The sequence below is a fragment of the Gadus morhua genome, chromosome 9 (assembly GCF_902167405.1).
Source record: "Gadus morhua chromosome 9, gadMor3.0, whole genome shotgun sequence".
In the NCBI taxonomy this organism is placed as follows: Eukaryota; Metazoa; Chordata; class Actinopteri; order Gadiformes; family Gadidae; genus Gadus; species Gadus morhua.
Window position 1 is genome coordinate 20539460 of NC_044056.1, and position 27628 is coordinate 20567087.

At 44.6% G+C, this 27628-nt stretch overlaps 1 protein-coding gene across 1 annotated transcript; it reads right to left on the reverse strand.

Moving 5' to 3' along the window:
• Nucleotides 1–200: 200 nt before the first annotated feature.
• Nucleotides 201–27219, reverse strand: slco3a1a (solute carrier organic anion transporter family member 3A1a). Its single transcript, XM_030366080.1, has 10 exons — nucleotides 26555–27219; nucleotides 24215–24671; nucleotides 5941–6039; nucleotides 5540–5821; nucleotides 4864–5028; nucleotides 4029–4227; nucleotides 3495–3663; nucleotides 2869–3041; nucleotides 2647–2711; nucleotides 201–1871 (listed from the first exon to the last, which is right to left on the reverse strand). The coding sequence occupies exons 1-10, from the start codon at nucleotides 26711–26713 to the stop codon at nucleotides 1513–1515; spliced, it is 2127 nt and encodes a 708-aa protein (XP_030221940.1). The 5' UTR covers nucleotides 26714–27219; the 3' UTR covers nucleotides 201–1512.
• Nucleotides 27220–27628: the final 409 nt, after the last annotated feature.

Here is a 27628-nt window from a genome sequence, read left to right on the forward strand (position 1 = left end):
TTCGATAGAAATATATAATTAACATTCACAAGGTCATTTTTATTTACACGACTTATCATTAGATATAGACTTGAAACCGATAACATATTAGCCTAAACAAACAAGCAATGTTCTCATACCAGTCTGTTGCTCGTTTCCAGATCTTGTTTTTTTCTGATGTGCACACTGATGTGTTTGCTTAACTAAAATAAAGCACTTGATAATTTTCTGAAAAATGTTTTATTTCAGAATAAAATAAATGATATGTTGCCATACAAAAAGGTGTAAGAAAAGGGATAATGCTCAAACTGTAAATGTAGAGAAACCCTCAACCAAAGTCATATGCGCCAATAAGTGCAATTAAATGATTTAAATACATGGCTAGGAATACAGTCATTGTTTTTTTCTTTGAGATTTGCATAACCTCAAAAAAAAGAAACACTATTCACCTTTCATTCTAAGTGACAAGCTGTATTCTTTTGTTTAATGATGCAACAAATACATCAAAGCTGTGAATTGTCAGCAACCACATATAACATACCAACATTTGGTAGAACCAAGATCATATATTTTCCATTTGAACTTTTCAAATACCTATTAAACAAATATAAATTTAAACCTTTTTGTAAAGTAAAAAATAATTAGTGTCGGCTAGTGTTATAGCCGATAAGAATAAAATCCTTAATTTAAAATCTATCATTAAGATATTAAGTTGATTAAACTCTGGGAACGTTACAATCTGCTATAGTGAAAAACAAACTTCAATCTCGCAAAAAAAAACATTGACAGACATTTTACAATCCTAGCAGCCAGACTTAGCAGTCTAGTCCAAACAGTATCAAAAACAGTGTCTATTATCCAGCAGCAGAACCACAAGAGAACGCTGCATAAACACACCGTCTCGCTTAGTAAGTTTGTCAAGGACACTAAAACAACCCAATATTAACTCCTTCTTTCTTTTTCAGAAACTGCACGGCGCCGTTTATATAAAATCTGTATTAAATGACATTTGTTTTGTAAACACTTGGCAACTTTAAATATGGATAGATGAAGAACCGTCCATGAATTATTTTTGTTTAAATCACAATTTATTTTGTGAGACTGTTTAGACCGACGCAGAACACGGGCTGAACAGACTCAGTCGTTTCAGACAGATGACAGACCTAAGAAGATATGGCCAGTAGTGATGCAACTAAAAGCATACAATTATGTTAACCAGCATCAGATCAAGAAGGACTTTAAAACTGAGCCATGTTGTCTGCCACCCATTCAAAGTAGGAATTGACTGGCACTAAACACCTTGTTGACAGTTTAACTACAAAAATGGACCCTTCAAAAGTTGCCAAGGATGTGCAACAAAAATAAGTGAAAATCTTCCTATGACCTAAACGGGCATTTATATTGATTGGCTTTTATCAAAACATCTTAATCTTTTCAAAAACATAATAAAAACAAAATTAAATAATAGTATCTTTCGAGCGATTTCAAATATTCTATGACATCTTTGCCCTCCTTCCGCTGTGCAAGTCTACGTTATAAAACCGACTCCATATTCTCACAGATCTCGTGGTCTTCCAGGCTGTAAATGAACTTTGTCCGGTCCACCAGCTTGGGGCCCTCCGTGTCTGTGAGGGACGGATAGAACTCCGTCTGCGTCATGTGGTTCTCGTTAGCCTTTATGTACTTCCGGTAGTTCCTGCGCAAGCAGTACCACGTTGTGCTGTAGAGGAGGAAGGCGATGCCCTTGAGCGCGATGGCCAGGCCCACGTACAGGTGCCTGTAGGCCACGTTGTCGTACAACAGGCAGGCGCCTCTCTCGCCGCACTCCCAGCTCCAGAAAAGGCATGTCGAGTCGATCCCAGCACCGAAGATCAGAGGGGGTGGGATGAATCCTACGGGAAGGACACAGGATAGGGGCGATCTCATTTATCCTACAGAGAGTTGAACTCAAAGTTTGGGTTATCAATTTGAACCGGAGAGATTTTGGTATTGTTTAGTTTCCAAGTGTTTATCTATGTAATGTCCAAACATTTTTCAGACCCGTTTTAATGTAAAGATCCTTGTCAAGGGAAGGGGGGAGGCCTGGCAACCCGCTAGCATGAAAATGTTATTCGATTTAAGGTGATCTTGGCAAGGACGTTGTCATTTGTCTCATCCACCAAGGGAAACCCACCTTTGTCAATGCGCACAAGTATACCAGTACAAGTATTGGTCTTCGTCATTCTAGTCAATATATTCCATATTCGAGGGCAGTATTTGGGAACCTTTCAGTTGGCAGAGCAATTCATCTCAATACTTGACATTTTTCTCAGAAGATCGTAGAAGGGTTTTCATAATTATCGTTTAACCTTTTAAGGGAAGATAATTATACTCTGTCATAATCCCTTTTCCGACGTATTATGTTCTCTGACTGTAGATTAAGATAATATGGTTGAAAGGTAGGTGAAGTTGAATTTTACCATAGTTGACTGTCTCATGAAAATATTTCTTTGTATCCTAGAAAGACATTTAATCAATATCTTGTGTCAAATGTACATTTGGATAATAGAATCAAGGTCATCCATAAAACGGCCTATTAAGAAACAATCTTAAAGAGCAGAAATTGTGTCTCATAATAATTTTGTAAGTGATGAATATCGTATAAACACATGTTTAAGTGCTGCTTACCTATCAGTCGAAGCAGAAGAAACAAGACTCCAAGGGCATACGACTTCAACTCTGGGCTCACAGTCCTTGAAGAACAACAAAATGAGGGACCTTTAATACATTTGTGATTCAGTTTTCCTGCATCGCATTGCAGGCATATGAAGCCCCCCGGGCAGAGAGCCATGTGCTCTGATGAATGTGGACGGAGCGGTCCACATTCTGCCGCCGGGGGCCGGGCGGTACCTGATCAGGATGATGACGGAGGGCGTCTGGGCCATGGCGCCGATCATGCTGCAGGCGCAGATCACACAGAGGAAGGTGAGGAAGGCCTGCTGACAGCCTGCCGTGGGACACTTCCCCGGGACCGCCCAGGCCAGCGCCGGGTCGCTGGACACACACGTACACCCGGTGAGGTTCTGGAACACAGACGCACGCACACACACAGTATCGTGAGAGACGGAGAGACCTCGGCTAATAATGTTCTCGTTCACTGATGCACTGAATTAAACAGGGAATGCTCAAAGCAGTTACCACATTAGGAGAACAGTAATTCTCTCTGAAATTTAATCCTCTAATTTAGTGTCAAGGATATCCATTTGATAGCCCTTGTGTGTGAAAACTCTGCAAGAGTGAATAATTGGTTTTTGGGTTTAACTTTGAGGTTGCCAGGACTCATTGAACATTTATTCAAATCAAACCCAGAGTCATCCTTTCGATACTCAAACACCACCTTCTAGGTGGAGCCGGACCACCTATCAGCCAAGAAACAAGTGCTCACGCCGAGGAAAAACATAACACATTAATCCACATCAACGGGAGGATCTGGGAAGGGAAATGACCGCGGTGTCAGGGACCAGGGAAGCACTCACTGGGGAGAAGCCGGAGGGGGAGTCTGGGTCGACCGCCCTGCTGCAGCCGGCGAAGCAGGCGGAGAGGTAGGTGACCTCGTTGGAGCCGCACACCGGGCTGATGGTGGAGGTGTAGCAGCTGCAGTGGCGCATGCACTGGGCGTCTGGTCGATGCCCTGACCGCAGGGTCCTGGGAGCAGAAGGAACACTCCCAGCGGTCAGCCATGCATCAGTCATCAGTGTCAGTCACGTTAGCCTGCTCTTATTCTGCAGGTGGTCGCTGAACAAGCGCAGGTGTCTCTCTCTTTGTACCAGAAATAGATCCATATAGTTGATAAGTAATGTTAAATAACATGTCGGCAGATGCATCTCTGAAGTGTTCTGAATATTAGTTCAGGCTTGAATTTCAGCAGCAGACTGAACTGTTTAGGTATTACTATGAATCCTTAATCTCCCTGGGAGTGGATAAAGTGCTGTGAATCTGAATGCCTTCTCCTATGAGTGCCCGTCTGCCGTCCCCCCGGTGGCTGCAGCGCGTGTGTACGTGCTCCTTACTCGTTGCCGTATTGCACGGTCACTCCCGCGACAGGGCCCGTGTCACAGCCCAGGAAGAGGAAGGAGACGTAGCACGCGGTGGAGATCAGGTTGACCAGCATGGCCATCCGGATGGCTCCCAGGGCCGACAGGTTGAGCTTCTTCACCAGCAGGCCGCCCATGAAGATCCCCAGACACGCGCACGGGATGGCAGTCATGCCTGCAGCAGGGAAGGCCAGGAACATGTATAAGAGTGTATCTGTGACCCGTGTAAGAGTGATACACCAGGACGTGTGATATACTGGGACACATGTATAAAATGACATGTATACAGGTCTGATTGTAGTGCTTTTTAGGTGGAGTTGAGCAAGCCGTTATCTCTGCCAAGTGGAACCGACGCATACATGACCTTATATGGACACACTGCATGGTGCCTCCTCGTCACATTTGACCCTTGTTCTCACCTTGCCCTCTTCACCCAAAGTTACATGACCCAATATGGGCAAATTGCCCTGTGCTATGCACTCCTCCCTCCGTTCTCACTCCATAAAACCCGTCTTCTTAGGTTAAAGAAAGTCTTGTAACTTTCAGACCGAAGTGTTTTAAACACATATGATCAGGACAGAGATTAGCCACTCCCACCCATGAAGCGGTCTCTATGACTCCTGCGTCTCCCCGCTCATTAGGGGCGCGGACCGCACTAGGTGTCTGCTCACCCAGAGCTCCTCATTCACAAATGGGCGATGAGGCGCCGAGAGGACCCTGATTACATCTCTGTTCTCGCCGTTCATGCACGCGGACCATGTGTGAGGTCTGAGTGGGCGTGTGATGCATGAGTGCCCGTCTCCAAACGCACCGAGCAGCTGGTTGGCGGAGGTGGTGGTGAGGTTGAACTGCTGCTCCAGGTACTTCCCCAGGAAGGCAGCGAAGCCGGCCACCACGCCGATCTCCATGCAGGCTGCCAGCGTGATGCAGGTGAACACCGGGTTGGACAGCAGATGCTTGGTCACCTTGGGGATCACTACGGACAAGGACGGCCGGGTGAGATCGGTGTGCTCCAGAAGGCACGGCTATCTTTAAGACAGACTCTACTTTTATACCAGGCTGGAAATTGGTACATGTAAAGCTACATATTTTCTGTATTTTTTAATTTGTCTCCTCTTTTTGTAACTGTGCAGAATTGAATAGTTAGGTAGTTCTCTGAAATTAAAGCAAGTATTACTTTATTGTTTGTGATATAGTTAATCAATTAAAGAAAGAGTTACATGACTTAATGTCATTAACTGCCAATAGCAGATTCATTCAAATTAAAATCGGCCATAGACCCTCCACCGCTCTTATTGTATTCCTTTCCATGTCCATTGGTTTAAACACTCATTGATAAAGACGTGGTTTGGTTGAACCTCTCATTGATAAACACATGGTTTGGTTGAACCACTCATACATGGTTTGGTTGAACCACTCATACATGGTTTGGTTAACCTCTCATTGATAACACATGGTGTGCCGTGCGCCCAGCGCCCCAGTGTCACCTCTCAGCTGCTGACAGCAGGTGGGGCTATTGGCCGGCTCATGGTGCCCGGCCGCCCCGTTGCTGCTGGGCTTGGGCATCTGGTACTCTGTGTTCAGCCCCGCGGGGGAGAGCATGGCCTGCTCGCTCTCCTGCCCGCCGTCCTCGCCGTCCCGCAGGGGCAGCGACTGGGGGAAGCCGAACATCAGCAGGGCGGAGAAGAAGAGTAAGGCACCGCACAGCAAGAAGCCCGCCCACCAGGCCCCGATCCAGCGCGGGTCTTCCGGGTAGAGCCCCAGTTTACCTGGGGAGGGAGGGGGAGCAGGGTGCCAACCACACTGATTAGATCAACCTCCTCACAAACAGTTTGAGACCACGACCCACAGCGGTGGCTGAGCGGCAGGAGGGGAAGTCATTACTTACTGCTGTCGATAAAGATCGCGTCGACGTAGAACTTGGTGCAGATGGAGCCCAGGATGAAGCCACATGCCGGGCCGAACACCAGCGTGGAGAACAGGATCCCTGCAGGCACACGCACAGGCACACACACACACACACCTTTAGGTCACATAATTTTAACGATACTTAGGATTAAAATTGCAGCATTCTTTCCTGGTTAGCCTGCATACACTTTCCTTTTAATTGAATAATCAACTATTTGATTCAGCACTACAGAGTCTTGTATTTTCACAAAGATACACTTATGCTATCAAGCATAAGTGTATGCTTGATAGCAACAACAACAACAAATCCAAGGAAAATTGAACATAAAAACAGGTGCCACGGCTTAACAGCAAATGATGGCGAACCCAGTTCCTCTCCCAGGCGCTTTGCATGGCCGTCCGAGCTCAACCTTGGACCATCATTCAAATGAGGAGAGCCATCAGCATGTCGGTGTGGCCGGTGCCTGAACAGGGCTAGTTGCGGTCACCCTTGCATTGAGCACAAACTAGCCACGGCTTGAAGGTTGAAAGCTGAAAGCCAGTTGGCGTTGGCTACCGTTGATATGACCCCCACTGCCCTCGGGCTAACCGCATGGCGTGGCTAACCGTATTTAGCACTGGTTTAAACGTCAACAGATGTCCCAGAATCTTGGGGGATCCAATGAATGATAACCGCACAAATGTAACTGTATGAGAGAAGACATAGTGCCCAACTCATAAGAGTTGGATCTAGTTTTCTGTACAGGGTAGTATTGACCCCCGACTGAACCTGCACAGGAAACGAGAACAAAACAAACCCATATCATTTATGTTTTGTTGAAAGCAGGGATAGTAGGGTATGTAGTACCCTACTCCTTGTTTGCAGCATAGCCATTAGCATGACATACTGCCACTATTGACTAATGTCACACTTTAGGCTGAAAATCACGACCTGGGCATCTTTGTCGTACCCGGAGGCCCTACTGCCTTAATACAGTGAATTCCACAGCCAAACAACTTAAAAAAATTGCAACACCATGTCCTTTAACAGACAAAACCACGGTATAGATATCGTACAAATGGAGCAAGGCCACATTTACATGTAGCCATTTAGCAGATGCGTTTATCCAAAGCAACTTAAAAGTTAGGCTTAGAACAATCAAAGCATGCCATAAAGGCAACACCATTAAAGAGGGGACCACCCAATACCAACAGTAGACCTAAGGGCAGTTTAACAGTAAACGACTGCAGTCTCCATCTGACTTGCTAATGTGCCTGTGGTGTTTCGAATTAGGACTTTCTGCGCCCTACTCTGCATCCTTGGAAACTGAGTGTTGTCTTCTCATAGCAACAACACAATTGCTTTCTGTTTCCTTTGGTTGGAAACCAACCAAAGGAAACAGTGAAATCACCTTCCAAGAAATGATATTTAGCTTTCGTCAAGAGCCAATGAGGGCGAAATGTGGTTCCAGAGGCCACCTCCCCCTTTCCCCCTCCCTCCCTCCACCTCCCTCTCTCTCTCTCTCCCTCTGTGGTCTCCATTTCCTGTCTATTCACTCCATCTCCCCTCTCTTACTCTCTCCATCTCCCCTCTTATTCTCTCCATCTTCCGTCTCCATTCACTCCATTTCAGCTCTCCCTCCTTTTCTCTCCATCTCCCCTCTCTATGTATTATCCCCATTTCCTCCCTCCGCTCTCAATCTCCCCCTCCTCACTCCATCTCTCCCTCTCTCTGCCCTTGGCTGTCATCAAAATCTCTGTGCCCTTGCTGATAACAAAGTACATTATTGTAGGTCTTTGCATGTGGAGACGATCTATAAAATGCTGTGGCTTTGTTGCAGAAAAGGAAGGAATTTGATAGCATCAATGGTATGGTCTCACAGGGAGTGGGTATCACTCCCACTTCACTTTGGGATTGTTGATGTTGTATACAGTAACCAATACTGTAAGACAATGAGTTGTCTTACTCACTATCAGGAGGGCAAAAGTGTAATGTTTGGAGCTGATTTGTTTACCTCTCCTAGCATCTACAGCTTCTTCTACCCATGACTTGCATTTCAGCTGTGTAAGTAAGCATTATTCACAGGCCAAGAGAAACCCTTCAACCAGGCCAGCTATTTTGTGTTAGGTTAAAGTCTCTTTTTCTGAAGAACCCCTTCATATATGAACTGTGAAACTGGATTGAAACTGTCTGCGTGTGCATGAGAGGGTTTGATGCCTTTTCATCCTTGACCTGGATTTGATGACTCCAAGATAAGTATCACTATGTGTCGGCCTCAGTTCAGCTGTTAAACCGTTTTTTTCTGTGGTGTCAATATGATTAGTCAATAGTTGATTGACAGACAGACAATCAACTGTCGATTTAAATTTTGGTTTAAATTCGGATCGATTTCTAACAATCTTTGACTTTTTCTTATAAATATAAAATCAATAGTCCTCAATACTTTTTTTGGCAGGTGGCAGGTGCCATTAATGTGGTCATGTTGTATACTAAACAGTTTATCAATTGATGCAAAAGAAGCAGTGACAACAATTTAATTTCTCTCTCTCTCTCTAATTTGTTTGTGGTGGATTTTGACCAACCCCATTTAGTCTCATGCTAATTATATTGTAGCGCGTGTCTGATGTAATTCAATAAAGGAGCTGGGCACTGGTGCTTTTGTTACCCACTAATATGTTTAGAGACCAACATAATAATCCCTGCAAGCTACAGTCAATAAGGGCTGGCCTTTCCAAAGATTAACTAACGCACTGAGGCAGTGGACGCCCCTTACAATGCTCTGTGATGTCATTGATTATATTATATTATTATTTATGTTTTATTATTTAGGATAGTAAACAGGTGAATAGCCTCCACCCACATACTAAAACTCTTTAAAGAACTGAAACGCTGCAACAAGGATGTAGCTACCGCAAGTCTCCATGAAGATCAGTCACAAACTAAAAAGCCCCTTTGCGATTAGAAGGCGAAAAGGACATTTTGTACAATTTGTGTGCGAAGGATTGTGTAGGACAGAAGGCTACATCGGTTGTGTCCTTGAAATGTTGACGTTTCTCCTCCCTCATCTGAAGGAACCTTTAGATTGGGACGGCCTTCAACGCAAAGCAATAACATCTTAATTAGGTAAGTTTAGTTCTGCTCTTCAACATGATGGGGAAAACATGTAGGCACCTCTTCTTCTAGGGTTCATGCTGATCCTAGATTAAATGTAACGATTAGCATAACATACAATTATCAAAGACAAGGAACGCTACACTCATAGTATAATTTCACTGTCGTTACATTAGTAATGCAGATAACTTGATCTTACAGAAACTATCTTGAAAGGGGTTGCATTCAGCACTGATACAATGTACTACAACAACTATTGGCCACTTTCTCGATAAAGGCCCTATAACCGTAGTTCACAGTTGGACGTTGTGTGTACAGCTCATCTGTTTGTGTGTTGATCAACACACACATGATGCAATACAAAAGACGAGGCAGTTAATTTCCAACAACCCTCTGTGGACTGTATTCGTGTGTACTGCTGTGTGTGTGTACTCCTGTGTGTGGGTACTCCTGTGTGTGGGTACTCCTGTGTGTGGGTACTCCTGTGTGTGGGTACTCCTGTGTGTGGGTACTCCTGTGTGCGGGTACTCCTGTGTGCGGGTACACTTGTGTGCGGGTACACTTGTGTGCGGGTACACATGTGTGCGGGTACACCCGAGTGCGGGTACTCCTGTGAGTGTACTCCTGTGTGTGGGTAGGTACACCTGTGTGTGTGGGTACACCTGTGTGTGTGTACACACCTGCGCACGTACCCTGTGTGTGTGTGTGTGTGTGTGTGTACTCTTTTAAGTGTACTCCTGTGTACTCTGTGTGTCTACTCCCCTAAGTGTTCTCCTGAGTATTCCTGTCTTAACTCCTGTGTACTCCTGTGCATGTACTTCTGTGCGTGTACTCCTGTCTGAACTCCTGTGTGTGTACTCCTGTCTGAACTCCTGTGTACTCCTGGGTATGTAGTCGTCTGTGTGTATTCCAGTGTGTGTACTCCTGTCTGAACTCCTGTGTACTCCTGGGTATGTAGTCGTCCGTGTGTACTCCTGTGCGTGTACTCCTGTCTGAACTCCTGGGTATGTACTCCTGTGAGTGTATCTTCTTGTGTGTGCTTGTGTGTCTGCGCGTGTGCGTACTCCTGTGTTTACCCTGCTCAGAGTAGTGCCCTGTGTAATCCTCTGAGCCAAACAAGAGCATTGGGACACAACTAGGGATGGGCGTGAGGAATCGATTACTCGAGTACTACTCGTTACAAATGAACTCGGTTGGTGGACAGGCAAACTCGAGTTTGCATATACACACAAACAACGTTTTCTGCAAATGTAGCAAATGTATAAATTTTCTGTTGGCGCCACTAACGCATGACGTGGGCACAAAGTAAATTAAATGCATCCATTTCCATGGCGCGTTCCGTGCCGTGTGCAGGCACGCCAGAATTCAATAAGTTAAGAGATGGCGGTTAAAGCAAAGCGCAGCGAAGAATTTAAATACTTTAAAGAAATAGGAGATCATAAGGTGAAATGTAAAATATGCCAAGCGAAATCGAGCTACCAGAAAGTACTATGCGGCAACATATGCTCCTGAAACACAACGGTGAGTTCGGGAAAGCAGACCCGCAGCAACGGTGAAAGTGAAAGTGTGTCGGCTATTTTCACCGCCGCAAGACGCAGCTGTAATCCAGGGCGTGTAGAGAAGATCACAACGCTGAGTATTTCCATAGTCCATTTGCTGCCGTTTTATTTGCAGCTTTAAATTATTTGCAATGGTTAGACTATTTGTTTCGTTTTTGTTTTTTTTAAACTGTTACAGGCCTTGGTTCGACGTGATTTAAATTGTGAGACGCATATTTATTTTTGTAAGGAAAGTGTGTTTTGAACGTTTGCAAAAATAAATAATGAATACTCTGATAACTCTGACTGTTTTAATGGAGAATAAGCATTACATGTTTGGTTGGTAATATTGCCGTTCATCATCAGGCCTATTCCTGCGGCAGATGCGTTGCATTCTAAAAATAGATTCGATTTAACGAGTACTCGATTGATCCTCGAGGAATTCCTTCGATCACTCGAGTTTGGAATTTACTACTCGTGACGCATAAACGCATCATGGGAGGACCCACAACCGCCTCATACCGCCTCACCAACGGGCGCGGATGGTGACAGACGAAGCAAGTCAGTAGCTGTGTTCGAAATCGTTCCCCATCATGGATGTAGTGCACTGAATAGGGTGCACGCCATTTTGTAGGGTGTTCGAATTCTCAGTGGTCCACTATATAGGGCACTAAATAGTGGACTTAAAATAGGGTACATACGATGTTCCCTACATGTTAATCCCGTAGACCACAATGCAATGCGGTTGTATTTTTCCAGGGGAGAAGAAGAAGCCGAATAACCGCGAAAACGAATACATTTAATGATGGAGTCTCCGGCTTTCGTTTAGAAATGTCAACAATTTATTTGGGATTTAACATAGAATATTTAACATTCAAAATTAATTTAACAAGGAAATGTAACATTCAACATCAATACAACCTCCAGCTTTCGTCGTGAGTGCCCGGTTTGTTTACTTGATGTGGGCGCATCTGTCTGCGTCACACAAATACCCGGCGCATTTACTGACGCAAATGACGTTTAGAAATGTTCAGCGTAGTGTCCGAATTCTCGTTCCCTATTCCCTATATAGTGCACTATATCATGTACACTATATAGGGAATAGGGAACGAGTGTATAGGGAACGATTTCGAACACAGCTAGTGTTTCCCCCAGCACTGTGTGGTTAAGGCGGCCGCCTTAACAACAATAGGGTCCCGCCTTGACTACCGCTGTTCGGTATAGTCAAGTAGTCAATAATCATGTTGGTGCTAACCTTAATGTCGTACGATAAAAAAATCGGAAAATTTCGCCATTAGGGGGCGCCATAAACGAGGAAATTGTATATCTTCTACAAAATTTAGCCGCGAAAACGCTACACTGACTTCTCGCTACTCCTACCACAGTCAAATCCTTTGTATCCACAGGTTCAGGGTAGCGTTTTGAACACATGCTTCGCGTTGTGCCGGCGAAACGCACATTTCTTGTCGCGTTGTGCCGGCGAAATGCACACTTCTTGGACCCCTGCATAACTGCTTGCAGTTCTAGTTTTTTATTATTATTATTATTATTATGCGTTAACAAAGAACAAAACTCCCGTAGGGAAGAAAACATACTTCCATCAGGTACAAAAAATAAAGCTAAATAATGCATCGGTGATACTGTTCAAAACAATAGTCGTTTGAACTGAAACCCTCACCAAAGACCGTCAGTGTTCCAACCCTACTTCTGAGGTCTGGATGACAGTTTAAAACCACAAGGCCTTGTGGTTTGAATTATAAACCGTGCCTGTTCAGAGCTGTGAGACCCCGGTTTTAAACCGGGAGTGATGGTGGCCAATGCCATGGTAAACAAACATGTGGACTGGATGAGACATGTAGCATACTTTTACCAGAAAACATTCTGGTTACACGAAACTGCAGCAGACAAATAATTTGACCTTCTGAACTAAACCCTCCCTCCCCAAGTTATGTCTGAGTTGAAATCCTGCCACTGTGTATCTTCTTCTGTATGGCGCAATATAAACTGATGTTGAAGACCTCAGCACAAGCCATTACCTTCATTAATTCAGACTAACAGCAAAAGAGACACAATATGTAATTAATGGGAAAGGGAACTAACCATCACAACACTTGATGTCTAATAGCAATAGAGATTAGAATCACTTAATACAACGCTTTAATTACACTCCTTAAATCCGCAAAAAAATTTAGTTATTTTGAGAACCACACACAACGGCTCTCTGTAATTAGCAATTAACCGCTTTCCTCGCCATCTTTCGGACCATGGCTGTAAAATACATAAAAGAAGAAACACGATTAGGTTGCATTTATTGCAGTAGGGATGGCCAAAAACAACATCAAATAGATTAGAAAAAAATATAAACGGAGTGTCTTCGAAGGGGAGTAGTAGGAGAGTGCAGTAAAGTGAAGTCTATTTTGATGAGGTACAGCATGTAAGAGGATTAGGGCCTGTGAAACCTTGGGTGATTGCTACCAGTCTAAGACTGGTGCCTTTAGCCCGGGAGGTAAAACCCTAAGCTAAGCAGTCCGTCTAAGTGTCAACATTAACACCAACGTATTTCCTATTAGATGCATATTACTTTTAAAAAGTCCTGTTTTTACATACTAACTTGGTAAATATTTACATCAAGAATATTGTGTATTTAACACGATTTCAAGTAGACCTCACAATATACTGAATGGACTTGTCTCGCTGATTGATCGTGCCATTAAAGAGGCCTATTCCCAAAGCACCAACAATGCTAACAATGTATGCACTCAATGTAATTCACTGATTTGTAATACCCTTTGGAAAAAAGTCAAAATAATGGATTATAAATAAATAAATCTGGCACATTTCTTAATGGTTTCATTACAGCTGAGCTGACCAATGTGTGAAACAATATAGAAGATGTTGTTCTCCCGAGGCAAGGGAATGTTGTTGTATCCTATACTATCCCTGCTGGCTCCACAAAACCATGACCTAAATAACGGGCCAAAGCTTAAAGTAGGCTCCCAACTCCCGTTCAAATGCCATTACATCAGGATCATCCGACTTTAACTTTTGCTTACGTCAAAGTCTAAAATATTGAACAAGACCGGCCCAGACCAGTGCACCTCTCCACTCTGCTGGTGTTCAATGGGAATGTACATATTTATAAATGTATACTTTAGTTAACCTTTCAATAGCTTGTCATTGACGGCTATTCTTTAAGTTCAAAACCATTTTAAAGTGGCTTCAGCTATATTGAATGCGGTCAAAAAAAATTTATCGATGGGCAGAATGCAGGTCGTCTTGCAGACAAAAAGCAGCCTAGCTGATCGGAAGCCCATCTGCTGTTTCTCCTCACCTTGTCGTGTTGCACTACGTGCTTGTGGTTGATGGTAAGCCTCCAAAGTATCATGAATAGGAAGTGACGGCCACACACGCACACAAGCAAATACTTTTGGCACATTTGGTTTCACAACGGTTTCACCCAGTCTGCACTAATGCCGCCTTTTAGACACAAAATAAGCCAAGTCCAGCCTATTGACGTAGGCTTTTTTAAACCTTGTTAGGCTCTCATTATCAACCATAAAAAAATAATCATGCGTGAATAACTAAAGAGATAAACCCCAGAAATGTAAATAAAATGCTAATGTCAGGGATGTACCTCATTTTGTTACTAAAGTAAGCAACCAGCCAGGCAAGAAATTAACCCCTTACATCCTTCCCAGACAAACACAGAGCATAAGGTGAATAACAGTGCAGAGAAGCAGAGGAGTAGCAGAAAACAGCATGAGGCCACGAGGAGGTCAGCGTTCGTCTGCGGCCCTCAGCCCAGTGATGCCGTGTTCAAGGGCCTCTACTGACACCAGAGGAGCCTCGTGTTGAGATGAAACCTCGAGCACACATAATAGTACATTTGGCACACTATTCTGTGTGCTTTACGGGCTGCAAAGTACTGGCTCCATTCCTCTAACAACAGGCTGGCCCCCACCGGTGGCTGCTCCCCCTAATGGCAAAGTTAAAAATAACTTTTTGCAAACGATAAGATCCATTTACTCATTACGTATTACGACATTATGACCGAAGTGTAACACCAAAGTAACAAAAAATACTTGTTTTCAGGTGTATTCTTTTGAATTCAGGCGGGGTAGGCGGATAATGCTGAATTAATTTAGACAACAAATGGATTTGTCAGTTGTGCGTCGAGGGAGAGGAGAACCCCCGCGTCTTCATGCCTCCCCCCTGCACCCCCATTACAACATCGCTCCCTCAGGGCGCACACAGGGCCCTCCCCTTCACAGCTTAACGCCACATCAAGCTGTCCTACAACAAGCTGTCCCACCTTCGATAGACTACTCCACTCCTCGTAGTTATTCGAGCAATGAAAACAGGTTTTAACGACAGTGGGTTGTGAAACTGCCTTTAAACAAGTTTGATGAACTTGATTGAATGCATTTCCGCCCTTTGTTCGACTTGGATCCTGGTTTTTGTTTATAACTGTATATTTCCTCCTTCCTTTACCATCCATGTTGGACGAGTGTAAGAAGATGAGGTTTCAGCACTCGTTAAGGATTTACTCATTAATGGCATGGTGGGAGGGAGTTAAGATCACGCCTTTACTTTGCAGAACAGAAAGGTTCTGCAAAGGTCCTTTTTTCTGCTTCATGTTAAAAAAATATTTCACCTGTACTTTGCAGAACCTTTCAGTTCTGCAAAGTACAGGTGAAATATTTTTTTAACAAAAAAATATTTCACCTGTACTTTGCAGAACCTTTCAGTTCTGCAAAGTACAGGTGAAATATTTTTTTAACATGAAGCAGAAAAAAGGAAATGTCCCTCTAAAAGGAAAACTAGAGGCCACAACGTCATAAACCAGTTTGACAGTTGGGAGACAAACAGAATGCACAGCCCAACGACTCTGTCTGTCTTCTGCTTACATTTGTGTATATTTTGCATACTGATACTTGAATGACTTTGCATGAGTATTTGTATAAAATTGCATACGTTTGTGTAAACATTTGTATATTTTTTGTTTCAAAATCCTTTCTATGTAGCCCAAATATTGACCTAGGGGTTGTAAATCATTTAAATGTGTGATGCATGAGGTCAGTTTCATACTGAACATCTAAGAATTTCATAAAAGCCATGATTAATGTGACGGGGCAAAGAAACTGACCCTGGCCAAAACATCCCTGAAATAACAATAACCTAATATACAAATAAATGTATACAGTCACTAAATGATTCAGATAGAAAAAAAAGATGGCATTAGATTGAGGTGTCAAGTAGAGATGTCATGTAATGACTGCTAAGAATTGCAGGCTGCGTAGCCACACAGCACATTTAGACTTGATGTTGAGCTTGGACACTATTGTGAGTGTTGTGCTTTGCCACATTTTGTATATTCTATTTGGGTCCAGCTAACTGGCATTAGGCTACTTAACCCAGACATACTGTATAGTAACAGGCCTAATCTTTGAGGCTGATTAACCTTGGGGGCCACACACGTACTTTAACAGGAAGGAAAGAAAGTCCTCATTAACCTAAATGGCAGCAACATTAGTATAAGCTGACCATGGTCACTGCTCCTTGGGCTGGACCAGGAACTTTCACTTCCAATAAATGCTGTGCAACAATACAAACATATACAATGCTATTAAACCATGACCTTTACTGCAATACATATGTTGCTATGGTTCACTTTAATGTAGTTATTTTATTCAGGAATCAATAAACGTAAAAGTAGTTTGCCATACGGCAATGTACCTAATTCATCTTCCATTAGGAAGACATTGCGTGATTAATTGCAATGCATATTTCAAGATAGAAATTCTAGTTCCCGGTCATAGTTTAAGATTAAATAGAACTGTTCCCAATGGAAATCAGAAGCTGCTTTTGAGCCCAGACATATTATTATTTATTTTCTTACAAATTAATGGAATTGTCCCCTCGGTTACAATGACAATAACATGATGATAGTATTATCAAACAATAGCAAAATGATCATACAAATGCAGAGCATTGCAATAACATAATTATGATAATGAAGAGCATTAGCATCACACCATGATATTACAAATGAAGAGAATTACCATAACACAATGATAATACAAAAACAGGAAGACCATGTTTAGAAACAGGCGAGAGATGTTCCCAGCCATCCGGCCCGGTTCTTCCCAGCAGACAGCTCTGTCCGCACCAGGTCAGCAAGTGAGTCGCAGACAAAGGCAAAGTCAGAGGCGAAGAAAGAGTGCTAAATATTGGGTGGGAGAGAACACAGCCCAGCAGAGCCTCCCATTGTGCCCCGGTACAGTGATCTGTCTGTGTTCCCAGAACCCAGACTGAGACGCACTCATTGTTCTAGGATGGTAGGTAGAGCTTTCCATTTCCTTTCATCATTGTTGCCATATGAGACTACATATGGACTGTGACGTTACTAGGGTTGCATTGTGACATAGCCGGGTCAAACTAACTCAACGTTTAAAAGAAACGTAATAATGTTGTCGGGTGTACAACAAAGCTAAATCTTCTTGACATTCAAATATAGGGAGGGGGCGACCTATTACCAACAGAAAGTGTGATGGTTTTTTGACGAGACTGCAAGCCTTAGTTGATGGCAGGATGGGAGACCGAGACCAGGACTTAAGTAGGGCCCGACACACAGCGTAGAGCAGGCAGTTTAGCGCTGCTCACTGCTGGAGGGCCCACAGATGTCCCATTGACCACATGGAGGAGGAGGATGGAGGGATGCAGCTGCAGACTTCTTCTACAGCAGGTGCCTGGGCTTGAGGATCAGCCATGTCCCTCCATGACGTCCTCCACAAAATGGAAAAGAAGGAAGCGAGGCGGTTGCCCGTGACAAGTATACAAAATGAAAGAAATGACATTCTTCTGTAACAGGAAACTTGGGCAACCTTCCACAGCCGTGACTTTCTGTTTGATGCCGTCCAGAACAAGGGCTACAGAATAAGGCATCCAAAACACATGTCGATTAAAGTAAACAGTTAATCTCACTGATTGTGAGCGCTGGCCAGGGGTTGACTTGTTGATGGCTAAATTTATCAGAAGTAGTTCATAAAATTCAAGCAATAAAAGAAAAGTATTTGGTGTATTCCCACTAATAATACTCGGAAGAGGACCGCCGCAACGAGCCACTGGGAAAAGGGAGCATCTCAATCCAATAGTAAAACAGGCAGTCATTTCTATGGCAACCTAGCTGATGTTATGTTTATGGTCAGCCCAAGCCTCCTTTTTATCCCTTCGCCCATCCCCCTTGACTACAAAAAAAGCCAATTTTTTTTAATCAGCAGCAACAGGGCCTGACCCAGATTGCCCGCAGACGGCCGTGTTGACAGTGTTTTACTGGGGCACCGGCACGTGGGGACAGGCAAATAAACAGGCTACGACCACAAAGCTGGTTTCCCCGCGCGTAACTCACCCACTCTCCATTAGGCGCAGTAAGGAGATATGATGCTTCCCAAATTGCCACAACAAAATCACTTCCCACAAAGCGGGAGGAGCGGTCACGGACTGCCCGGTGAGCCCCACCTGGGTGTCGATCTGGCCTCCAGCCTGTTGAAAGGACCAATCAGCACCCGGGGAGGGAGTTTCCGCTCACAGAGGAGCGCAGCACCCTCCTGGATGGAGGAACCGATGGCGCTGCCCAAGGAAAGTGTAGCAATGGAAACCGTCTGATCCGAAATAGACTGAATAAGGTTGTTAAAAGATGAACAGAAATCTGCAGGCAAGGCTCCTCTCAGAGGACGGCATGTTTCAGCTTCACTTCCAAGCGGATTCACGAGAGTATCCGTCTGAATGGCTGGAGTTTTTTTTTCAACGCAAGGCTGTAGACGTATTTGGAAATTGATAGCCGCTGGGCCATGGCCAGATGGATGCTCACTGCGAAAGGCAAACGTGAGCATCAGTGCGCTCCCACGGGGCCAAGCCTCACAGCTCAGTGGAGGCAGCGGGCCAATAGATGTGTCGGTCACTGGGTGCTGGTCAGACATCGTCTTGACATGGTCTGGAGAGAGGACGCCAGGCTCACGGTGACTGACTGTTATCCTATAGCGAGGACCTTCTTAGCCATCGTTCGGTTTCACAGTTTGCAGAAGATACATAAGGGAAGCTTGTTGTCAAGGTTCCCGTTTTTCCATTAATTTATTTCATTGACTATACTAGGCCGTTTTGCTGTGTTTACTGGATCTTGGCAGGTGATGTGATAATGTATGGTCACAGAACCTGCTCTTAAAATCCACCATGCCATTACTGTGCCCAATTTGGCTTGTGCTGCATTCAAAACAACCAAATATGATGTCATGTTTGGGTTGAAGTGACATAAATCGTCTTTCGGTCAGGGTTATGAAGTCATAGTGGAATTTCCCACTCAACACCTCTTGTCACAATAACTGTTTGAATCAACTACCGTAATTCAAACATAGGGCTACATGTTTTTTATATTCCTTAAATACATCTTAGTTTATATATGAATAATTTAGCAAAGATTTTTTTTTAATATGCAAATCTAAAGTGCGTACACACAGACACCTACGTTTTTTATTTGTGCTCCTGTATTCCATTGCAGTTTGAGACTTTTCTGAGACTGTTGAATGCTTTGGAATGAAAAATAATTAACCACTCAAAAACATATCAAGTGACATTTATAAAGTATGTAAGCAACAAACCACCACACTATGGCCTTATAAGGCAACCATGTGTCCCACCGGTCGGACAGAAAACAGATCGTATTTAGATTGTGGGACAGAGCATCCATATACAGAACGTGACTCATGCTTCCTGCCTGGGTTTGATAAAACCCTTCACAGGGCTTCCACTAATAAATGAATCATCATTAAAGCATGTGAACCATGTCCCTCTGCATTGTATTAGCTGGATCCCCATCCCTTCACATGATTTTCCATGGAAAGTATTTAGGTTGGACCAACATGAACAGCTGATTACTTAGGAGACGAGTGCACTCGGCTTCTGACCAATTAGAACAATGGTTTGCAGCCTTTGAAATTAGTTGTACCATTAAGTTGTCATCAAGACCCTTCGCAGACCACCACATATGTAGGGAGTAAAAAACAAAGCAATTATTACTGCAAGAACAAAGGGCATGGCCAGTGAGAAACAGTGGAAACTCAGCAACGCTGCTAAATGCTCCCAGTGTGTTTATTCAACACAAACATCGATGGAATAAATTACAATAGAAAACGTATGAAGGAACACACCAGGGACACTAGCCATAATACTATTTACTGAACTAGTGGGGCTGCGTGTGCCACCGGGCAATCAAATGTAGAGAGGATGGGGAAAAGCCCATAAAAAGGAGGCTTTTGGTTTCACAAAATACTGAAGAAAACAGAAAGAGTAGTTTAAAACAGGAATGACGTGCTAAAGCTGTAAAGCCTGCCTCTTGCTTGATTTGATTGGCTGCCCGGGCCAAGTGTGACATTGACGAGCCGTGCGACTCAGCGCGTTGTGCTGAAAAGTTGATACTGTAATTTTACTTTTATGTTTTTTATGTAAAACCACTAGAAAGCACAGAGCATAGCGCAAGAGAGGAGTGCACAGCAAGCACGCTCCACCATAGGAAAACAATGGTTCTGCTGTTTGATCGCCCTCTTATAAGATAAACCTTATATCCCCCATCTTCCAGGACCAATCAGAGCCTGAACACGGCCTGGGAACCTGGCCAAGTGCAACTACTATGGCCGCAGCAGGCGGATGGATGCCTTGCCTGCTATATCAGCAGGCGGATGGATGGCTGCTATATCAGCAGGCATCCATCCTGTCATTGAAGGAGGGGGGGGGAATACTCCGAAAGGCTGCAATTTACTTTAATGATTAGGAGAAGCTGCTGGAGTTGATTGCCTTTATTGCAACATGGTTTAACTTCTTGTTGAGGGTGTGCCGGTGTTGCTAGGCAAACTGGCCGCGCAGCTTAAAGCAGGGATGGATAGACCTATTTAGAATCTAATCCTTCAAGATGACATTAACATGCGCCGAGTTTAAGTAGCTTATATAAACGTGCCCTAGCACCGAGACAGGAGTCGGAGCGTTTCGGGAGGAGCGCTGCCAAGTGTCTTGAGGATCACAAAGACCTTTGCCACCGCAACCATCAGCTTTTACTCACAAGGCCCGGAATTGTGGCAGCTCCTCACCAAAGCTGAATTACGCCAAGCGCTCCAGGATTGGATTCAGAATACCTGTAAAATATTAATATGTACTGGTGTATCTCGTCAGTGAGGCACCTGATAAAGAGTCTTATATTGGCCTGCAAAGAGAAACATGTTGTTGCTAACTGGCTATACACTGAGGTGTCTATAAATAATTTACTTCAATAATATTCCACAGTCTGTCCGGCCAATATTTTGCAAAAGCCAGGAATAGTTAACTCCTATGGGACACTTCTTCTCGCAGGTGCACTCATTTTACTTCTGAAGATAAAGTATTTTTTCCCTACAGTCTGATCTGTTAAAGCGTGTCAGTGTTATCACATCACACACGACTAGACAGCTTTGCGTGGGCGGGCAAGGTTGTTCTTTTCCGAGCCGGAAACCACAACTAGTCTACAATGCAAAAGCGATCATTTGTCCATCTTTCACTTAGTGCTCATTAATGTCTTCATTTAGCACTTTTCTCCAGAAATGGGAATGGAGCGCATTTTTCTTCTTGCATTCCTGGCAAGTAATTAATCAATAAACCAACTCCACATTTTTGGCTGATGTGTTCCTTTACCTACGGCTCTCCTGCTTGATCATCCAATTAAAATCATCAAGTTCGCTTATAGGTCCATTCTTTATAAAAAGCACGTTCAAACTTTGAGCCCCAAGGACCAAAAGTTGACCGAATGAATGTGATCCTTGCAGTTGCCCCCCGCCGACTAATTAACTGCCAGCCTGTTGGTGTAGTTTAAATCTGACCTAGCTTCCCAAGCTATGACAGGCAGCTTGGTGGGGGCCCTGCCGTACCATGCAACATCCATGCCGGGTGCATGTCCTGCAGTGTATCTCTGTGCGGCCAAGGGCCCTGTGGGACGGGCCAGATATAGCAGTGGACAAAGAAAGGTCACAGAGCAGCGGCCGGCTGAGATTGGGTTGGCGCTCAGTCTGTAGCCATATTTGTTTACATGGTCCAAACAAGGCGCTCGCGTCTAGACGAGCCGAAACGATGGCCGATCTAGCGAGGCGAGGTCTGTGTTTACCCCCTGGCACAGCTCTTTTTATTAGGCATTTCGAGCAAAACACTTCTGACTGCATAGGAGTGGTTTGGGCGCGGACACGAGTCTCCACGGAGACCAAAAGTCAAAACTATCACAGATCGTGAATCACCGACAAAAGCAATCCGGACATGTTTACTTAAAAGCCTACACACACAATACGACGACCCTTTAAAAAAGGCGCAGACTCGGTTTCAATGGGTTCGTTTCTCATTGTTTAAGGCAGAGCAGGAAGGCCCGTCTGGCGTGGTGTACACAAGCGGGGCGGGCTGACGCGGGCAGCACCCAGCTGTACATTCCCTCTCTTGTGTGCTACTGGGGCGGAGGCGTTGTTTTTCCACCCGCCGTGTGGTGTGTGGTATGCGCGTACACTCCGGGGCCGCGCAGCCTTCCCTGTGGCTGGCCGGCCGGTTGGCATTCCTGCGCTGCTCTGTAATTATGGCTCCACTCCAGGATGCTCTGGAGCTCCGGAGCTCCGTTACCCGCGGCCCGTCCCACCCCGTCTCTCTGCGTAGCACAGGTATTACCTGGCCGTTTAGCTCGGCCTCGGATTTCAACAACAATAACGGAAAAATACACGTTGACGTCAGTGCCGTCAAACCATAATTGGAGCAGATGGGTGTAATTAGAAGCATTGAATCAATAATATTCCTGGAGGGTAAGAATGTTTTGTATCTCACTTTGAACTTGTTTTGTACCCGATGATGTCATTATCCTCCACCTCATCAAATATTGAATTAGAGTAGAGTACACTTACTCTCCTAACCTACGCCCTTAGGTACTACATTTAAGTGTGTCATCTCATGTGGCGGGTGAGTACTAGCCTGAATCTAGAAGTGACAGAGTGAGAAACACAGCGATACATTTCACAAGTTACTGCAGGGGGGGTGTGTGCATGCGTGTGTGCGTGTGTGCATGTCCAAGCGCAAGAGCTCCCATCACATCGTCTGTAAGGGTCAAATTTCTGTCGTTTGTCATCATCGTTTGGCAGTTCTCGCGTCCTTCAGTGTTACCTCACCGAATACCTCTTCATAATATATTTTATAAACTGCCGAGACCTTTGTACACAAAATAACATTATGTAAATCTTTAAATCAAGCCGAACAGATTAATGCTAGCACGTGGAAACACATTTTCTGTGCATGTGAAAAATGCCCACTCGCTGGGGTTATAATATTATGATCTCTCCAATGCAGACCGAGGAAACAACACAAATGTTTCATCAGAGTGCGAAGTGAGAACAGAAATCTCTCCGAGACGGGGACAATCTCCCCCATTCATAGGGTGGCGAGCACATGACGCGCCGGCCCCAGCATGGGGATTAGAACCATCAGCTGAGCGCGACTCAAAACCGCATTGTTGCTTGCTGCTCCCCGCTCGCTGCTCTCCCAGCTCCCCCCACTGCTTATCAGGAAGGACAGAGCCAGTCTTCTCCCCGTGTGTGCCTGCCACACTTCAATCATGAGCTGTACACTTCCCTTCTGCACAACGTCACCCCCCACTAGCTGCTGGGCTAGCATCAAATCACAAATGGATTATTTTGCCGATTGGTTATTTCTCCAATACGTCAAAAAAAAAATTCTTCTCCTTGCCCAACTGAAATGCTTTTTGTGTGTTTAGAGAATTAAAAATAAAATAAAAATCGTTCCATTAATTAAATGGACAGAAAGACCAGAAATTGAGTAAATCAGCATTGGACCCGAGATAAGCGCACACTGCTGCCTTTGTTCACAGGGACACAACGGCACTGCACCGACAAAACGCCCAGGTCGTAAACGACCGCTGTGTAAATACATGAAACAGGGCGTGCATCTGCCCCGTGTCCCTGCGAATGTGATCATAGGGTACCTGAGCTTGGCTGATAACGAATACAGCTTATGCATACACACCTATTCATTACATTGGCTGTGGCCATTCAAACAACACCTGGAGGTGTTCCTCATCCACGCAAGGAAACACAGCTATTATAGTTATAATGTCCACATCCAAAGCAAAGTCCTTTTATTGCAAGCCTTGCATTAACCCAAATAAAAAACAGATTATGTACAACAAATAACAAAGATCTCTAAAGGGCCACAGAGTCGTTTTGTATATGCAATGGAAGCACTCTGAATGGCACCTTCTAAACCATGGAAAGCCTCCTCAGCATCCACACACAGAGAAGATTTTAACTTGTCACTACCTTGTTTGCCCTCAGCAGCAGGGGTCATTACCGCTGTAATGAGGATTAACTGAGGGTACCAATCTGCCCACTTTGCAGTTACACATTGTTCGGGCCATAAGCGGCATGGGCACATTTTCAATGTTGTGACCAATTGGTGTCAAGCGACACAGCATAAAAACACTGTTTCACAATGACCAACAGAGGCGTAATGTGTGCTTGTGCGGTGATTGAATTGCATCAGACGAGCCTGGATTTTGCCTCACTCACCGATATAGAGCGAGGAATCCTTCTTCTTGACGTGGTCGTCGATGTAGGACACGCCGAGAGGCTGCACGGGCGTCGCTCCTATTCCCAGCAGGACCTGGGCCCCGATCAGCAGCAGATACATCATGTTGGTGTTGGCTTTGTTGTCACACAGTTTATCCTCCACCAGCTGGGCCTCCACACTGGTGGTGTTCAGGCACACGTCTCGCCCAGTGTCCGTCCGCAACTCTTCCACATACTCGTACTGTTTCGTCAGGAACTCTGGCAGCGCGGAGAGAAGCGCGCCCAGCGCCATCACGATGCCCCCGCAGCCAATCAGACGAGGGCGGTGGGCCTTGGCCCCGAAGTAGCTGACGAACAGGATCAGGGCCAGGTTGCCGATCTCGAAGCTGCTGGCGATCACCCCGACGTCGGCGCTCTGGAGGTTGAAGCGGCGCTCCAGGGTGGTCAGAACGCTCACCTGAGAGAGGAGGTGAAACATGAGCGATGGGACATCATAGCGTTATGTCATCCAACATCTTGAACGAAGGCTTGGCTTTTGGTCGTTGGGGGTTATAACAAGTTATAATGATATTTGGCCCTACATTAGTTATTCCTATGGCCTCAATGAGAATGCTTTACAACAGGGCTATTATTTATCAGACTGCTATCCTATAGAATTCAAGTAAAAATATACACTTTAATAATTCTGGATCGGATAGAAAGTTGAAAATGATGAGGGTAGATGCAGTTATAATACACAGATCCTTTCGGGATTCAAACCTGCCTTTGCAAGACAAAAATAGTACAGCTTTTAACTGAAAGCAGGCTTTTACAAGTAAAGCTTCATTAGGTCTCAAATGAGGCTGGTGGTCCCAGTACCACTACCAACAAGCCTATAGGCCTACAGAACAAGAGACCTGATGAATCTGGAGCTCGGGCCCTAAGCAGATTCACGCTGGCTGAGGCAGTTTACAAACAGCAGAAGGACAGGGGATCTCTTTTGATCCAATCCAGTTACCACAGGTCTCAGCGAGAGGTGTGGCCAGCAGTGTAGGCTGCAGAGCTGAGCAGCCAAGGGGTAAGCCATTCTTCTGAGGTTCAATGAGTCACCAAAATTACAACAGCGCTCACATTTATTTTCCTTTCCCTAACTCTTTAGTGTCATCATTGGTGACATTTCCAATATTGGTAATGAATAAATAAATAATAAACGAAAGAAGACACGCAGACAGGTGTCAAGATGCTTTCTAAGGAGCTCACAGGAGAGGGCATGGCATGGATTCTACAGCCCTAGCTTATAGAGCCCCTGCCAACCAAGACACACACTTTAAGTCCAACCATCCAATCATGGATTCTGTACAATAGATCAGCGTGGATCACAGCTCGGTCATCATACTGCGACGGCACCAGGGCCTGATACCAAGGAAATGCAAATCAAGCTCCATGTAAATTAGGACTGGCGTGATAAATAACGCCCTGTTCCGTGACCACGTGTAACTCCATGTATCTGTGATGCATTATGAACAGACAACTATCCATCTTATGGAGAGCGGACTATCAAGATTCTTGCATCGTGGGATGCTTGAAGCTGAATAGATAAAAAACTTTCCGCTCCATATATGGTTGTTTCAATCTATTACTAAGGTCTGGTCTGGGATCCAGGTTTTTAGAGCAAACAGTAAACTGATATACACTTTAGAATATTTTTTGAATGTCAGTAATACATTGTTTTTTAGCCTACAGTGTTTAGTTTGGGCACCTAAATACTTAAGTACTCAAGGCAATTACAAATAAATATGCATGTAAACAAGTGTTTAATTAATAAGTGTATAAGTGTTTATCAAATTCCCTATTGGAGACTTCTGCCTCCATCGAATGTTATATTGATGGATTAAATTAGCACCATACTGATCTAAAAGTATCTAGGCATTTAGTTGGTAACATATAGCCGATTACAAGCCACCTATAAATCAATAAAAATAATTTTTCTACATAAAAAAAAATGTCCCGTGGCCTAACTGAATATTGAACATATAAAGCAGATGTAGCTCCAAGACAGTGTAGATCATATCCTCCATACGATATTACGTTATAATTTAGTAGAGCCATGACTCGAGGAAACAGAACCGGCTTGTGGTGCCGCCGGTTGTGTTTCCTCACGTCATCATGGCTCGGTGGCGGCAAACCGACGGCGTAGTAAACAAGCTAGCTATCTGACAAGTCAACTTCTACACAGAGACTCAAAGTTACACACGATTCAACACGGTAAGTCAATGTCCGAGTGAAAACATACCATCATATACATAATATTGAGCCATTAGGAAGTGTCCAGCGGGCACTGAGAGGGGGTGTTTAACTCACCAGGTATGCTCCGACAGTGCCCTGGGCCAACATCAGGGCGCATTCCGCAATCAGGAATATCTTGATATTGGAGAAGCATGAGGACTTCTTGCGGGGAGCATCTGGTTGGAGAACGTCCCCGCCAGTCCTCTCCGAGTCCCTTGGTCTTTTCACCTGCATCCTTCCCGGGCAGCTACTTTACAGCATGGCAGAAAGATACAGACAGAAGACGACCACCGGCTGGCCCGCAGACGAACATAAGACACCGGGTCGTGTCTGCTCCCCGAAAACACTGCTACGCTCCGTGTCCTTGTCGCACTGTGGCGATTCCCTCGTTTCCACTCATGTCTGTACTACACAACCTCAACAACGTGGTGTGAAACACACTCAACTCAAACGGGCGGTCCTTCCGTATCAGCCGAGCATTGCTTTCTGAACGACGTGTGAACTCCCTAAAGGCACAAGTGAATGAAGAACGCCGAGTTTGGGTTCAATATCATGTTTTTACCCGACCACGTCCTCAGCCGGCCTGTGTTCGCTGCATGCATGTCAGTTAATAAATCCGGTGCGCCACGTTGCCATCGCTCCCTCGCGTCATGGTTCTGGTGGTAAACGCACAGTGCGTGTTGTCTGAACGACGTGAGTGCGCTCTGTGCCTCTCTGATTCAAATGGGCTTTATGGTCGCAGCCCTGGTGGCGGTGCACGGCATGTGACCGTCTGCAGCTCAACTTGTAGGCGTGATTTGAAGTAAGACCAATAACGTCGATCGTAGTTCTACTGTACATCTGGTTGTGCAATACACGAATGAAATTACATTTTTTAAATTACTACAAAAAACAACGTTGTGTTACTATTGGACTGACCGGAGAGACCGTTCTGACATAGGCCTACTGTCAGTATAATAGCAGTATGCCTTCAAATCTTATCTTATCCTCAAATCCAAATGGTCTTTTAATAGAGCGACACACACACACACACACACACACACACACACACACACACACACACACACACACACACACACACACACACACACACACACACACACACACACACAGACAGACACACACACACACACACAAACGTTTGCTCTG